This window comes from Heteronotia binoei, chromosome 16, assembly GCF_032191835.1.
Source record: "Heteronotia binoei isolate CCM8104 ecotype False Entrance Well chromosome 16, APGP_CSIRO_Hbin_v1, whole genome shotgun sequence".
NCBI lineage: Eukaryota > Metazoa > Chordata > Lepidosauria > Squamata > Gekkonidae > Heteronotia > Heteronotia binoei.
Genome location: NC_083238.1, coordinates 60,527,779 through 60,542,489, shown reverse-complemented (window position 1 = coordinate 60,542,489; position 14,711 = coordinate 60,527,779). Strand labels below are relative to the sequence as shown.

The 14,711-nt window shown below is 49.2% G+C and overlaps 1 protein-coding gene across 1 annotated transcript in view; it reads right to left on the bottom strand.

Moving 5' to 3' along the window:
- Nucleotides 1-261: 261 nt before the first annotated feature.
- The window catches only part of PLCL1 (phospholipase C like 1 (inactive)), a 313,880-nt gene continuing 299,430 nt past the window's right edge, over nucleotides 262-14,711 (bottom strand). The window contains exon 6 of the mRNA XM_060256945.1: nucleotides 262-991. Within this exon, the coding sequence (XP_060112928.1) occupies nucleotides 809-991 (183 nt within the window). The 3' untranslated portion in view covers nucleotides 262-808. The remainder of the gene's footprint in view (nucleotides 992-14,711) is intronic.

The following is a 14,711-nucleotide window of genomic DNA, read 5'->3' as shown; positions in this document are numbered from 1 at the left end:
CGCTGTCGCGGCTGACAAGGACTCAATAGTTCACGCTTCAGGACCAGAGATGAAAATCTCTCAGTCCTTTGCTATGTGCATTGTACATAGCTCAAATTCTTCCTAGAATGAAATTTTCACCTGTTCTCTACCATTAATATGTATCCCATAAATGCATTTCGGGTCATGATTGGGGAGAGGGAGGGAGAGAGACGCGGATTCACCAGAATTCCAATTGTGATCCTTCCCAAATTCCGGCTGTTGAATATTTCATCCACTTAATTTAATGCACAAATCAATTATTTATTATGCCTACTATGCCGAGGAATCCATTATTAATCCCGTCCAATAAAAGACGGCAGGGGTTCTTTTCTTTTTTTTTCTTTGCTGGTAAAATCTATACAATAGCATTTGAATTGGAACGCCGCATTACAACATGCCATTCAAACATCGACCTGTTACACGGGAGCGTAAAACCGATGCGTTCTGGACTCTCTCAAAAGCTTCAGGATGATTTTTTAAAAATCTGACCAAGGATGACAAAAGAATAAATAAGGAAATAAGGCTCAGGATGAAACAACAGACCTTTGGCAAGATCTCCCCAACACAGACTGACACATGGAGAGGGTGGCTTTGTTAGAAATATCACTGCTAGAGAGTTTAAACTTAGATAAATGAACGGCAAGAGAACACTGGCGTTGTAAGGATTTTTAATACTGCCAGCAGCCTGAAGAGGGCATATTCTAGTGTGATCTTGTTTTCAAAAGGCTTTAAAAAAATAATTTGGGACTACTGAAATACACGCCATGGCAGACGACGCTGGCTTTGTTCACAGCCTGCCGTTCTCGTCTCCCGTCTCCTTTTCTTCGATCGCCTCAAGGCAACGCTTGGACTTGGTGTCTGCGCTCCCGCTGCCCGTTCTGCTCAGTCCACATGCCAAACAGGCCAGCTGGATCTGCTTCATGTTCTCCAGGGCTTCATTCTTGGCGTTCTTCAGTAGATCACCTTGTCCCTAAAGGCAGACAACAACAAGCAATCAGGCAGGAGAAGAAGAAGACGGTATTGGATTTACATCCTGCCCTCCACTCCGAATCACAGACTCTCGGAGTGGTTCACAATCTCCTTTATCTTCCTCCCCCATGATGGACACCCTGTGAGGTGGGTTGGGCTGAGAGAGCTCTCACAGAAGCTGCCTTTTCAAGGACAACTCCTACCAGAGCTATGGCTGACCCAAGGCCATTCCAGCAGCTGTGAATGGAGGAGTGGGGAATCAAACCCGGTTCTCCCAAATAAGAGTTCGTACGCTTAACCACTGCACCAGACTGGCTCTTTCAAGGACAACTCCTGCGAGAGCAATGGCTGACCCAAGGCCATCCCAGCAGGTGCAAGTGGAGGAGTGGGGAATCAAACCCGGTTCTCCCAGATAAGAGTCCATGCACTTAACCACGACACCAAACTGGCTCCCAGAGAAGAGAAGAGTATTATGCCCTCTGAAGCGTAAAGTAGGACTGGCTTCCCTTCTCACCCAATTCAAGTTATGTTTTTGGTGACATCGGCATTATTGCGCTATTCGGTTAATACAGCAGAGCTTTGCCCAGGTCATAGAAGCTTGAGACTGAGTGCAGTAAATGAATCTTACAAGAAGTATATTTGCAAAAAAAAAAAAAAGGTAAACTTAAATTTATTCAACTAGACCCAGTTCACATTCTGGTTGCAATCGAAAGGACAGAGAAAAGCCAAAACGAAAGAGTACTTTCCCTGTCAGAAATGGCCAGCTTGTCCAGAATCATATATCTGGGAGTATGAGGACACTGCCTCTACAGGAGAGAACTGCAGAGACGTGTGTCTTCATGGAAGGCCATCTGAAAAGAATGAGAGGGCAAAGGGGGAGAGGGGGAAAAGGTCAGAGGGTAGCTCCCAGGTTAAGACAAAGAGAGGCATCAGAAGAACGTAAGAGAAGCCATGCTGGATCAGCCCAATGGCCCATCCAATCCAACACTCTGTGTCACAGAGTGACCAAAACCCCCAGGTGCCATCAGTGGGGCCAGGACACTAGAAGCCCTCCCACTTTGCCCCTCCCCAAGCACCAAGAATACAGAGCATCACTGCCCCAGACAGTTCCAACAATAAGCTGCAGCTTATAGCCACTGATGGAGCTCTGCTCCGGATATTGATCCAATCCCCACTTGACGCCATCTATGCTTGCAGCCGCCACCACCTCCTGCAGCAGTGAATTCCATGTGTTAATCGCCCCTTCGGGTGAAGAAATACTTCCTTTTTTCCGTTCTAACTTGACTGCTCAGCGATTTCATTCAATGCCCACGAGTTCTTGTATTGTGAGAAAGGGAGGTGACACCCGTACACTCTTAGAGTGACGTAGCATCCCCCAATGTCCAGGCATGCGGAGTGACTCCCTCCAACAATCACAAAGGTGCACAAGACCACTGACCTCTCGTCACATCCCTTTCAGGGAGGGCCTGCTACTCACTTCTGTTCGGGCAGCAAGAGGCAAAATCTGGCAGCTCTCCGAACATTCCCCCCCCCCTCGAATTTTCACAAGAAGCACCAGACACTGCAGCAGATGAGAGGTGCCAGGGTGGGCTGTCACATCTGGTGTATTACGAGGCACTCAAAAGAACTGTTTATGCCTCTTGAAGTTTCCTCTGTGCCCTACAGAAAGTGACGCAAACCCAGTGACTGATACGTACCCTTAAAAGTGAGTGAACAATGGATCAGTGGACTGAGGATCTGCTAGGCAGTCTGCAGAGTGCTACTGTCTGGGGGAGAAACAGGTTTGTGTAGCTAAAATCTTTTGAGAAACATAGAGCTGAAAGGGACCTTAAAGGTCATGTAAGACCAGTCTCTCACACAAAGCAGGAAATCCACTACTTCCTCCGCCCCCCCCCCCCCCAGTGACCCCTGTTCTATGCCCAGGAAAAAGGAAAGGTCCCCCGTGCAAGCACCAGTCGTTTCCAACTCAGGGATGGCATTGCTCTCACAAGGTTTCCACGGCAGACTTTTTACGGGGTGGTTTGCCATTGCCTTCCCCAGTCATCTACACTTTCCCCCCAGCAAGCTGGGGACTCATTTGATCGACCTCGGAAGGATGGAAGGCTGAGTCAACCTGGAACCGGCTCCCTGAAAACACAGCTTCCGCCAGGGATCGAACTCAGGTCGTGAGCAGAGCTTAGGACTGCAGGACTGCAGCTTTAACACTCTGCGCCACGGGGTTCTATTCTATGCCCAGAGGAAGGCCAAAAACCACCAGGATCTCGGCCCATCTGGCCTAGAGGAAAATTCCTTCCTGACCCCAAAATGGCAATCAGCATTACCTCAGGCCATGAGAGCCGATCAGTGGCTCCTCCCTTCCTGCCCTCTCTCTCCTAAACTGCCTAAGTTCTCTCTCTCTCTCTCTCTCTCTCTCTCTCTCTCTCTCTCGGCTTGGCTTCGCGAACGAAGATTTAAGAAGGGTGCAATAGTCCACGTTTGCTGCAGGCTCGCTGGTGGCTGACAAGACCAATGTGGGAAAGGCAGGTCCGGCCACAGCGGCTGCAGGGAAAAGTCTGATTTAGGGTTGGTCCTGTAGCAGTGCGATTCTTCCTCAATCTCCTTTTGTCCTCAAGACCAGCTATGCGTGCGTTCTCAAAGGAAGAGACAGCCTGGTGGATGGTGTGCCTCCATGCTTTGCGATCTGAGGCTAGGTCAGACCACTGGTGATGGTTGATGTGACAGGTGCTAAGGAATTTCTTCAAGGAGTCCTTGTACCTCTTCTTTGGTGCCCCTCTATTTCGATGGCCGGTGGAGAGTTCGCCATACAGGGCAATCTTGGGAAGGCGGTGGTTTTCCATCCTAGAAATATGCCCTGCCCAGCGCAGCTGCGTCTTCAACAGCAGTGCCTCGATGCTGGTAACCTCCGCCCGCTTGAGGACTTCAGTGTTGGTCACAAAGTCACTCCAGTGGATGTTGAGGATGGTGCGAAGGCAGCGCTGATGAAAGCGCTCAAGGAGTCGCAGGTGATGACGGTATAAAACCACGATTCAGAGCCGTAGATGAGGGTTGTCATCACAACCGCTTTGTAAACATTGATCTTTGTGCCTTTTTTCAGATGCTTGTTGCTCCACACTCTTTTGTGCAGTCGGCCAAATGCACGGTTTGCCTTTGCCAGCCTGTTGTCAATCTCCTTGTCGATCTTGGCATCTGAGGAGATGATGCACCCCAGGTAGCTGAACTGCTGGACTGTCTTCAGAACTGATTCACCCACAGTGATGCAGGGAGGGTGATAATCTTTCTGGGGTGCAGGCTGGTGGAGAACTTCTGTCTTCTTCAGACTAACTTCTAGGCCGAATAGCTTGGCAGCCTTCTGCAAAGCAGGACGTCATATGCTGCAGAGCTGATACCGAGTGGAGACGAGTGCAGCATCATCAGCAAACAGTAGCTCTCGGATGAGTTTTTCCATTGTCTTGGAGTGTGCCTTTAGTCGCCTCAGGTTGAACAGGCTGCCATCGGTGCGATAGCGGATGTAGACACCATCGTCCTCATCTAGATCTACTGCGGCTCTTTGAAGCATCATGCTAAAGAAGATCGTAAAGAGAGTTGGCGCGAGAACGCAGCCTTGCTTTACACCTGTGCCTATTGGAAGGCTCCGAGAGGTCGTTGCAGTGTCTGACTTGGCCTCGCTGGTCTTCGTGTAGCTGGATGAGCATGCTGAGGAACCTTGGGGGGACATCCTAAACGTTCCAAGATTTGCCACAGGCCTTTCCTGCTAACGGTATCGAAAGCTTTGGTAAGGTCGACAAAAGTCACATACAGAGCCTTGTTCTGTTCCCTGCATTTCTCTTGGAGCTGCCTGAGAACAAATACCATGTCGGTGGTGCTCCTGTTAGCTCTGAAGCCGCACTGGCTCTCTGGGAGGAGTTCTTCTGCAATGGTGGGCACCAGTCTGTTCAGGAGTATTCTGGCAAGGATTTTGCCTGCGATGGAGAGCAGGGTTATCCCCCGGTAGTTGGAGCAGTCTGACTTTTCCCCTTTGTTCTTGTATAGGGTGATGATGATTGCATCGCGAAAGTCCTGTGGTAATTTGCCTTGTTCCCAGCAGGTGACAAGTACTTTGTGAAGTGAGCTATGTAGTACTGTGCCCCCATGCTTCCAGATCTCTGGTGGAATTCCATCAACTCCTGCTGCTTTGCCACTTTTCAGTTGCTTGATGGCTTTAACAGTCTCTTCTAGGGTGGGGATCTCATCCAACTCTGTTTTCACCGGTTGAAGTGGGGTGAGGTGGATTGCTGAATCTTGAACTACGCGGTTGGCACTGAAGAGAACCTGAAAATACTCCGACCACCGGTTCAATATGGATGCCTTGTCTGTGAGGAGCACTTGGCCGTCTGCACTATGCAAGGGACTCTGAGCCTAAGTTCACAGATTCAGAATTGGCCATCTAGCATCTGCTTAAAAACCTCCAGAACCCACCACCTCCCTAGGAAGCCTGTTCTATTGTGGAAGAAGGAGAAGGAGAAGGAGGAGAAGGAGGTGAAGGAGAAGGAGGAGGAGGAGAAGGAGAAGGAGAAGAAGGAGGAGGAGAAGGAGAAGGAGAAGGAGAAGATGATGATATTGGATTTACATCCCGCCCTATACTCTGAATCTTAGAGCTGTCACAGTCTCCTTTACCTTCCTCCCCCCCCCCCCCACACACACACAACAGATACTCTGTAAGGTAGGTGGGGCTGAGAGAGTTCTTACAGCAGCTGCTCTTTCAAGGACAACTCGTACAAGAGCAAGGGCTAACCCAAGGCCATTGCAGCAGCTGCAAGTGGAGGAGTGGGGAATCAAACCCGGTTCTCCCAGATTAGAGTCTGTGCACTTAAACAACTACCCCAAACTGGCTCTGTCAGGAACCACTCTAACTGTCAGGAAGCTCTTCATAATTTTTAGGCAAAAACTTTTCTATTTTCAACTCGTTACTTCGGGTCCAACCTTCTGGAGCAACAGAAAGCCACTCCATCCTCTATACGACAGCCCTTCAAGTACTCGACGATGGTGATCAAATCTCAGGCAGATGACTGGTAAGCACCAATGACTAGACCAGCCAACACGCATCATTAGAGTCTCTCGTATTACATAGTATGACGTTATCGGCATCCACTAGCAAGCTGCCATCATCATCTCCCGGAAACATTTGACCCCCGGGGACCAAGTGTGCCTCTCTCCGCAGAAACATGCCCTGTATTTCCGCATTCATGGCATCATTTCAGTCCGGGTAAACAAGCCTGCAGACAATGGAAGCAGGGAAGGCTTGGCACCAGTAAACAACGCTTGCGGGCGAAAGCAGATGGGAACACCCGTTTGATCCAAGATTGCATCGGGCCCCAGGACATCCAGTCTCACATTTCACCATTCTGCTAAACAAGGAGTCCCCCCAGTCAACTGAGGGGCCATGGTGAGATGGTAGCCCCTTCCTCGGTATGGGGACTCATCTCAGCCACCTGCAAATCTGCCCTCAGCCCATCGAGGTATTGCTTACTCAGACTGGCAGCCGTCCTCCGCTGTGGCCTTTCCACATCACCTGCTGCCTGGTTCTTTGAACCGAAGATGCCGGGGATTGGACCAGAGACCTGCTGGATGCCAAGCAGAGGCTCTACCCTTCAGCCGCATCCCAGAGAATCATAGAGTTGGAAAGGGCCATACAGACCATCCGGTCCAACCCTCCCTGCTCCACGCATGATCAGCCTAAAGCACCTCCAACAAATAATCGCCCAGTCAGTGAAGGGGAGCTCCCCACCTTCCCCCGCAGCTGGTCCCACCTCGGAACTATTTTGACTGTAAATTTCCTCCCCCTAATATCCAGCTGGTACCTTTCTGCTTTTTACGGGGGTGGTTTGCCATTGCCTTCCCCAGTCGTCTACACTTTCCCCCCAGCAAGCTGGGGACTCATTTGACCCACCTCGGAAGGATGGAAGGCTGAGTCAACCTCGAGCCAGCTACCTGAAAACCCAGCTTCCGCTGGGGATCGAACTCAGGTCGTGAGCAGAGCTTAGGACTGCAGTACTGCAGCTTTAACACTCTGCGCCACGGGGCTCTTTGAGAAAGAATAAGCAACCAGAAAACACCAGATATCTCCCTTGTTCAATGAAAGGGACAAGGGAGATATCTGCTTGTAATCTGAGCCCTTTGCTTCAGGCCCTGTCCTCTGCTGCCAAGTGGAACAGCTCCTTGCCCTCCTCTAAATATCCTGTCCCCCTTCAATCTCCTCTTCTCCAGACTGAACATTCCCAAGGCCCCATCCCACCCTTGGCTCCCTGGAAACACATAATTGCAGAAGCTTCACAACTGGACACACTGCCGTACAGGAACTGGCACGAAACCTGTGTGTTGATTCAAATGTGTCAAAATTCAATGCATGGGGTTTTGTTCCAGGAACACACACTCAGACATGTCAATGGAAGAGGAGGAGGAGGAGAAGACTGGATTTATGCCCTACCCTTCATTCTCTCCGGACAGCTTACAATCATCTTCCCTTCCTCTTCCCACAACAGACACTCTGTGAGGTAGGTGGGACTGAGAGAGCTCTGACAGAACTTGTGGCTGACCCAAGGCCACTCAGCCGATTTCACGTGAAGGGGGGGGGGGAATCGAACTGTTCTCCGGATTAGTCTGCCGCCCTTAACCACTACACCAAAACTGTGTCTTAGCAGAACCGAACAGTGAGGGCACACTAACTATAAAATCTCAGGGAGGGCATAAAATTCTTCGTACCAGATCGGGACGTAGTGAGGGAAAAAGTTAGAATCCCCCACACTCTCTCAAGCGTTGACATTTTGGATAGGGCTGCCAGCTCCGGGTTAGAAGATACCTGGAGATTTGGGAGTGATATGTGGAGAATTGAAGTCTGAGGAGCCTAGGGAGAGGAGGTAATTCAATGGAGTATAATGCCATAGAGTCCACCTTCCAAAGCGGCCATATTCTCCTGGAAATCAGTTGTAGTCTGGACTGGAGATCAGTTCACTCGTCACCACCAGGTTGGCAACCCCCATTTTGGAAGGCTGTCTGAAGTCACCTTAATAATGCCTTGAGGGGTCTGGAGACCAAGTCCTATGAAGAAAGGCTGATGGAACTGGGGATGTTTAGCCTGGAGAGGAGGCGGCTGAGAGGTGATATGATCACCATCTTCAAGTACTTGAAGGGCTGTCATATAGAGGATGGTGTGGAATTGTTTTCTGTGGCCCCAGAAGGTAGGACCAGAACCAATGGGTTGAAATTAAATCAAAAAGAGTTTCCAACTCAACATTAGGAAGAACTTCCTGACCACTAGTGGAACAGGCTTCCTCCTTGGGAGGTGGTGGGCTCTCCTTCCTTGGAGGTTTTTAAACAGAGGCTGGATGGCCATCTGACAGCAATTAAGATCCTGTGAATTTAGGGGGAGGTGTTTGTGAGTTTAGAGCGGTTCCTTAGTGGAACAGGCTTCCTCCTTGGGAGTTGGTGGGCTCTCCTTCCTTGGAGGTTTTCAAACAGAGGCTAGATGGCCATCTGACAGCAATGAGGATCCTGTGAATTTAGGGGGAGGGGGTTGTGAGTTTAGAGTGGTTCCTCAGTGCAACAGGCTTCCTCCTCGGGAGGTGGTGGGCTCTCCTTCCTTGGAGGTTTTTAAGCAGAGGCTAGATGGCCATCTGACAGCAATGAAGATCCTGTGAATTTAGGGGGAGGTGTTTGTGAGTTTAGAGTGGCTCCTCAGTGGAACAGGCTTCCTCCTTGGGAGTTGGTGGGCTCTCCTTCCTTGGAGGTTTTAAAACAGAGGCTGGATGGCCATCTGACAGCAATAAGGATCCGGTGAATTTAGGGGGAGCTTTTTGTGAGTTTCCTGCATTGTGCAGGGGGTTGGACTAGATGGCCCTGGAGGTCCCTTCCAATTCTATGATTCTACCATCCTTAGCAGAGTTACACACATCTGCACTCAGTGACTTCAACAGACTTAGAAGGGCACAATTCTGCTGATGCCAGCACCGCCAAGTCCCTTAATTTTGACGCTACCAGCACTGTAGCCTCAAATTACCTGGGCCTCATGCAGGAAAAATAATTGGCAATTATAGATGTTTACGAGTCGTTCATATACCCCTATGTTGATCAAAGCGAAATGTCATGGGTAGACAGATGGAAAAGCAATTGCATCACTGACGAAAAGCAGTGGATGCCTGTTAGCTGATGGTTCTAACATGACAGCTGTCAGGATTCAGTCACGACGCAGGAATAGAAAACAATTCTCTTTAAGTGCTACAGAACATCAGGAGGATGCCACTTCCCTAAAATGCTGCCACACTGCCTTCAGTTTGAGAGCTCCTCTGTTACGTCAGTTGACCTGAGAGCTGCATTTATAGAGCTCTTAAAAGAAAACCTGACCATGTTATCTTTTTTAGCTTGTTTTCACATCTACTAGCCACACAGGTCGCATTCTGTGCAAGAACACGAACAAGAAGGAGGAGGGGGAGGGGGAGGAGGAGGAGGAGAAGAAGAAGGAGGAGAAGGAGGGTTGGTTTTTATATCCTGCCTTTGGTACACTCACCTTCCCTTCCTCTCCCCACAGCAGACACCTGTGAAGTAGGTGGGGCTGAGAGAGCTCTGAGAGAACTATGACTGACCAAAGGTCACCCAACAGGCTGCATGTGGAGGAGGAGCAGGGAATCAAGCCCGGTTTTCCAGATTAGAGTCCACCGCTCTTAAACCACTACACCAAAGTGGCTCTCAAAAGGGGGTAGCTGAGTTGTGCTGCTTCCAACCGCCAATGACTCCAAAGACAACTGGTGTAACCGCTTACTTTCCAGACTTCTTATTTTGTACTCCAGGTCCTGATTAGGCATTGGTAGCCCTTCAACTGGCACTCTTTCCTTGTCAGGAAGCCGAGAAAACCAAGTGCCAGTTACAGATGGGAGAATTAACTGGTAAATTAAACTGAATGAACTGGTAAATTGAATTAACTGGTAAAACAGGTTGCAGGAGTAGAGGGACGTTATATTGAATTTGCTATTTGATGCATCTGATCCTCAGTACTGAATGTAAGCCGAGAATCTTGCCATGCAGGCATTTCCACTCAAAGTCATGCTGCATCATGGGCTTTGTAGTCTCTAAAAGTCATCCCTGTGCATTCCTGTTTGATGCCACAGCACATAATGAGATTTGCAGCTTCGTGGTTTTTGAATAAGAGAGCTCTCCTTGCAGGTGTGTGTTTTGCTTGACACCCCAGCATCAGGGAAACTGTAACCAAAGCTATTCTGGTCCTGGTGGAAAGTTTATATTACTGAGTTAGAGGAATTTGTATATTAAACTGGATTAGCAAAAGTGTGTACAAAAATTTCAAGAATATAGGTGGTGCAAGAATGCAACATGAGATGGCAACAGAATGGAAACATAGAAATGACCAGTATAGTTGCATGAGAATCCCAGAAGAACATTGAGACTAAAACAGATGGATTCAGTGAAAGCACAGGAGAGATCAGTAAGAAATTCTAGAATGCTTAGAGTTTCAGTGCTTATCAAAAATGTGCACATTTTGCTAGCAGGAAAATGCAAACCATCCTTAGTACTATTTAAAGATATTTGATAGAATCATAGAGTTGGAAGGGACCTTAAGGGTAATCTAGTCCAACCCCCTGCACAATGCAGGAAGCTCACAGATACCTACCCAAAATTCACAGGATCTTCATTGCTGTCAGATGACCATCTAGCCTGTGTTGAAAAACCTCCAAGGAAGGAGAGCCCACCACCTCCTGAGGAAGCCTGTTCCACTGAGGAACCACTCTAACAGTCAGGAAGTTCTTCCTAATGTTGAGCCGGAAACTCTTTTGATTTAATTTCAACTCATTGGTTCTGGTCCTACCATCTAGGGCCACAGAAAACAATTCCACCCCATCCTCCATATGACAGCCCTTCAAGTACTTGCAGATGGTGATCATATCACCTCTCAGCTGCCTCCTCTCCAGGCTAAACATCCCCAGCTCCTTCAACCTTTCTTCATAGGACTTGGTCCCCAGACTCCTCACTATCTTCGTCACCCTCCTCTGGACCCGTTCAAGCTTGTCTATATCCTTCTTAAAATGTGGTGTCCAAAACCGAACACAATACTCCCAGTGAGGTCTTACCCGAGCAGAGTAAAGCATTACCATCACTTCACGTGATTTGGACACTAGACTTCTGTTGATACAGCCCAAAACGGCATTTGCCTTTATAGCCACCACATAACACTGTTGACTCATCTTCAGCGTACGATCCACTAAGACCCCTAGATCCTTTTCGCACATACTACTGCTAAGACAAGTCTCCCCCATCCTATAACCATGTCTTGGATTTTTCCTACCTAAATGCAAAACTTTACATTTATCCCTGTTAAATTCATTGTATGGGTTTTAGCCCAGTTTTCCAGCCTGTCAAGGTCATCCTGTATCCTGTTTCTGTCTTCTACTGTAGTTGCAACCCCTCCCAATTTAGTATCATCAGCAAATTTAAGAAGCATTCCCTCTATTCCTTCATCCAAATCACTGATAAAGAAGGGACCTCCAGGGTCATCTAGTCCAACCCCCTACACAATGCAGGAAACTCACAAATGCCTACCCGAAATTCACAGGGTCTTCATTGCTGTCAGATGGCCATCTAGATGACCATCTAGATCCTTGAGGCACTCCACTAATGGCAGAGCCCACAACCCTGCAAACACTTTCCAGGGAGTAAGCTTTTGTATTCAGCCTCACCCATCCTTTTTCTCTTTCCCCTGCCTTGGGGCAGTGTTCTTAGGGTTGCGTTCTCAGGCTATTGAACTGCACTGTATCTAGGACAGTCCTAATAGGACTGCGCCCATATCTAATGAAATGAATAGGCACATTTGAACAGGCTGTAAGTTGTTTTCAGACAACAAATTTGTGTGGCTTGCCACATTGTTCGTGGTGCAGTGGATTGTGTCCCAGATTGTAAACTATGCGAACACTGCTTGAAGTCTCCCGCAATAACGCTGCTGAATGCAATCCGATATACGGACAATATCACTCGCACACCTGGAGCATCACGGGACGGACAGCATGCAGAGGTGGAGAACTGCCAGTTCACCAAACTGACAGAACTTCTGCATTGCTGCTACCTTCTGCCCGAAACACAGATGCTTGAGGGTTTCTTACATGCAAAAAAACAAAACGCCAATTCCCCACCCCCCACCCCCCAAAAACCAGCTTTGAGTAAAATCTCAAGGGAAACTAAGCATCAATGCGCTCCCTTGGGGTCAGTTTCCACGGACACGTTCTTGTTAAGAAGCCATCTGTCTGCTTTCAGAGAATTGGGCTAGCATAAAAAAAGGAAAGCGATATTATGTCAACACCTTAATTAGTTGAATGATCCAAGAATTGGGGGGGAGGGGGCGACTGACCCCTGAAGACTTGGCTCCACCTTGACAATCACACCGCCCAATCATTTGGGAGCACGGAACAGACTCCTTGGCGAGCGTCCGCATCCCCACACAGAGACATCAAGCTTTCTTGTCAGCCAAAAGGGAGAGGAAAAAAATCACTGATGTTATCTGTGCCTCTAAAAATAAACACTAAATCCAAGTAGGAAAAGGTTGAAGCTGATCTCTGGTACCATAGCTGAAAACCGAAAGCTACTAATCACAGCTTTTAGAATAATTTTATAAAGCACATCCAATAGAGGGTGTGTGCCCACCAGGGGTGAAATTCTAGCAGGAGCTCCTTTGCATATTAGGCCACACACCCATGATGTAGCCACTCCTCCAAGAGCTTACAAAAAAGAGCCCTGTAAGCTCTTGGAGGATTGGCTACATCAGGGGTGCATAGCCTAATATGCAAAGGAGCTCCTGCTAGAATCCCACCCTTGGTATCTTCATGTGCACAAACCGGTTCTGAAATGTGCCCCAACCTCTTTCCAGGAACCTCTCAAGCTGGCCATTTTGAAAGAACTTTTTACCCAACACACACACACAAACACACACCTTGTACCTGACGTTTAGGAAGGATCGACGCGCAAGTTTAACCTTTTAGCTATCAGCAGGAGACGGGGCTGTGCATAAGCAGGGACTACTTCAGGCTCGGAGCTTTAAGGAAATGACACTGTTTACAAGTGGGCCGCCCCCCCTGCAAAACTTGCAGGGTGGGGGGATTCAATCTGCTCCCCCGCCCCCCATCAACTCACTTTGGAGGCTGGCCACAGTGGTCACAGTGTCTGGCAGCTGCCCTCAGCCTACAGTGGCTCACAGCATCCACTGCAATGGCTGGGTCCAGAGCCAGCAATCCTGGCACCCTAGGCCCTGCCCCGGCAGATCCAGGAAAGCAAGCATGGGATGGGGTGGTGGCCTGGGTACTCCTCGGTGTGCACAGGCCGCCGCCCCACCCTGCCACTGTGAAGACCCAGGAAGGTGAGAGTGGTGAGGTGGTCTATGCTCTCCTTGGAGCCCACCTTCCCTTTCCTGCGCAGACCTGGGAAGGCGAGAGCGGCAGGACGAGGGGACGGGGCACCCAATGGTGCCCCTGCAGGCCACGTGGCACCCTAGCTTCAAGAGGGGAAGAAGAAGAAGAATTGCAGATTTATACCCTGCCCTTCTCCCTGAATCAGACTCAGAGCGGCTCACAATCTCCTTTCCCTTCCCCCCCCACAACAGACACCCCGTGAGGTGGGTGGGGCTGAGAGGGCTCTCACAGCAGCTGCCCTTCAAGGACAACCTCTGAGATTCCTATGGCTGACCCAAGGCCATTCCAGCAGGTGCAAGTGGAGGAGTGGGGAATCAAACCCGGTTCTCTCAGATAAGAGAGCTCTGGCTGACCCAAGGCCATTCCAGCAGCTGCAAGTGGAGTAGTGGGGAATCAAAGCCGGTTCTCCCAGATAAGAGTCCACACACTTAACCACTACACCAAACTGGCTCTCAGTTTGGATAAACTTCACTGCCACAGGAGGTGGCGACAGCTACAAGCATAGCCAGCTTCAAGAGGGAATTAGATAAACATCTGGAGCAGAGGTCCATCAGTGGCTATTAGCCGCAGTGTATTGTTGGAATTCTCTGTCTGGGGCAAGTGATGCTCTGTCTTCTTGGTGCTTGGAGGGGCAACAGTGTGAGGACTTCTAGTATCCAGGACCCACTGGTGGACCTCCTGATGGCACCTGATTTTTGGCCACTGTGTGACAGAGTGTTTAACTGGAAGCATGTTTAACAGGAAGGAAAGCCATGAAAGCAGAGGAATGCTAGAGAAACAGTCGGTTATGTTTCTACATCCATGTCTGTTGGGTCAGTTCAGCTGAGATACAGTTCCGGAGATCATGCCAGGCATCTCATTGCTCTCTGGCCAACTCCCCTGGCTGCTGGTGATTCACGTGCCTCTTGCACATGCTCACTGGAAGCACTTGCCAAATCAAAGAAGAAACCATCTGCACGAACAGCAAGCAGACCACGAAACAGGCTCAGCAGCCAGGAGCACAACCTACGCGGTGAGTTTTGGGAGGTAAAGAAGAAAGTGTGCCATTAGTTTGTCCCAACATAAGTTTTAGCTGTGGGTGGGGGAGGGGGCGGACAAGGATGAGGCAACTCCAAGTAAACTCCCTGCCTGCCTCCATCTCCCCAAATATGCTTGGGCATTCTGTTGATCCACTTAGCCCGGCATCCTATCCCACATAGCAGCTGACCAGTTCTCCTTGAGGTCCAACATCAGAGCACAGAGGCTGAGGCCTTAAGAACATAAGAGAAGCCATGTTGGATAGGC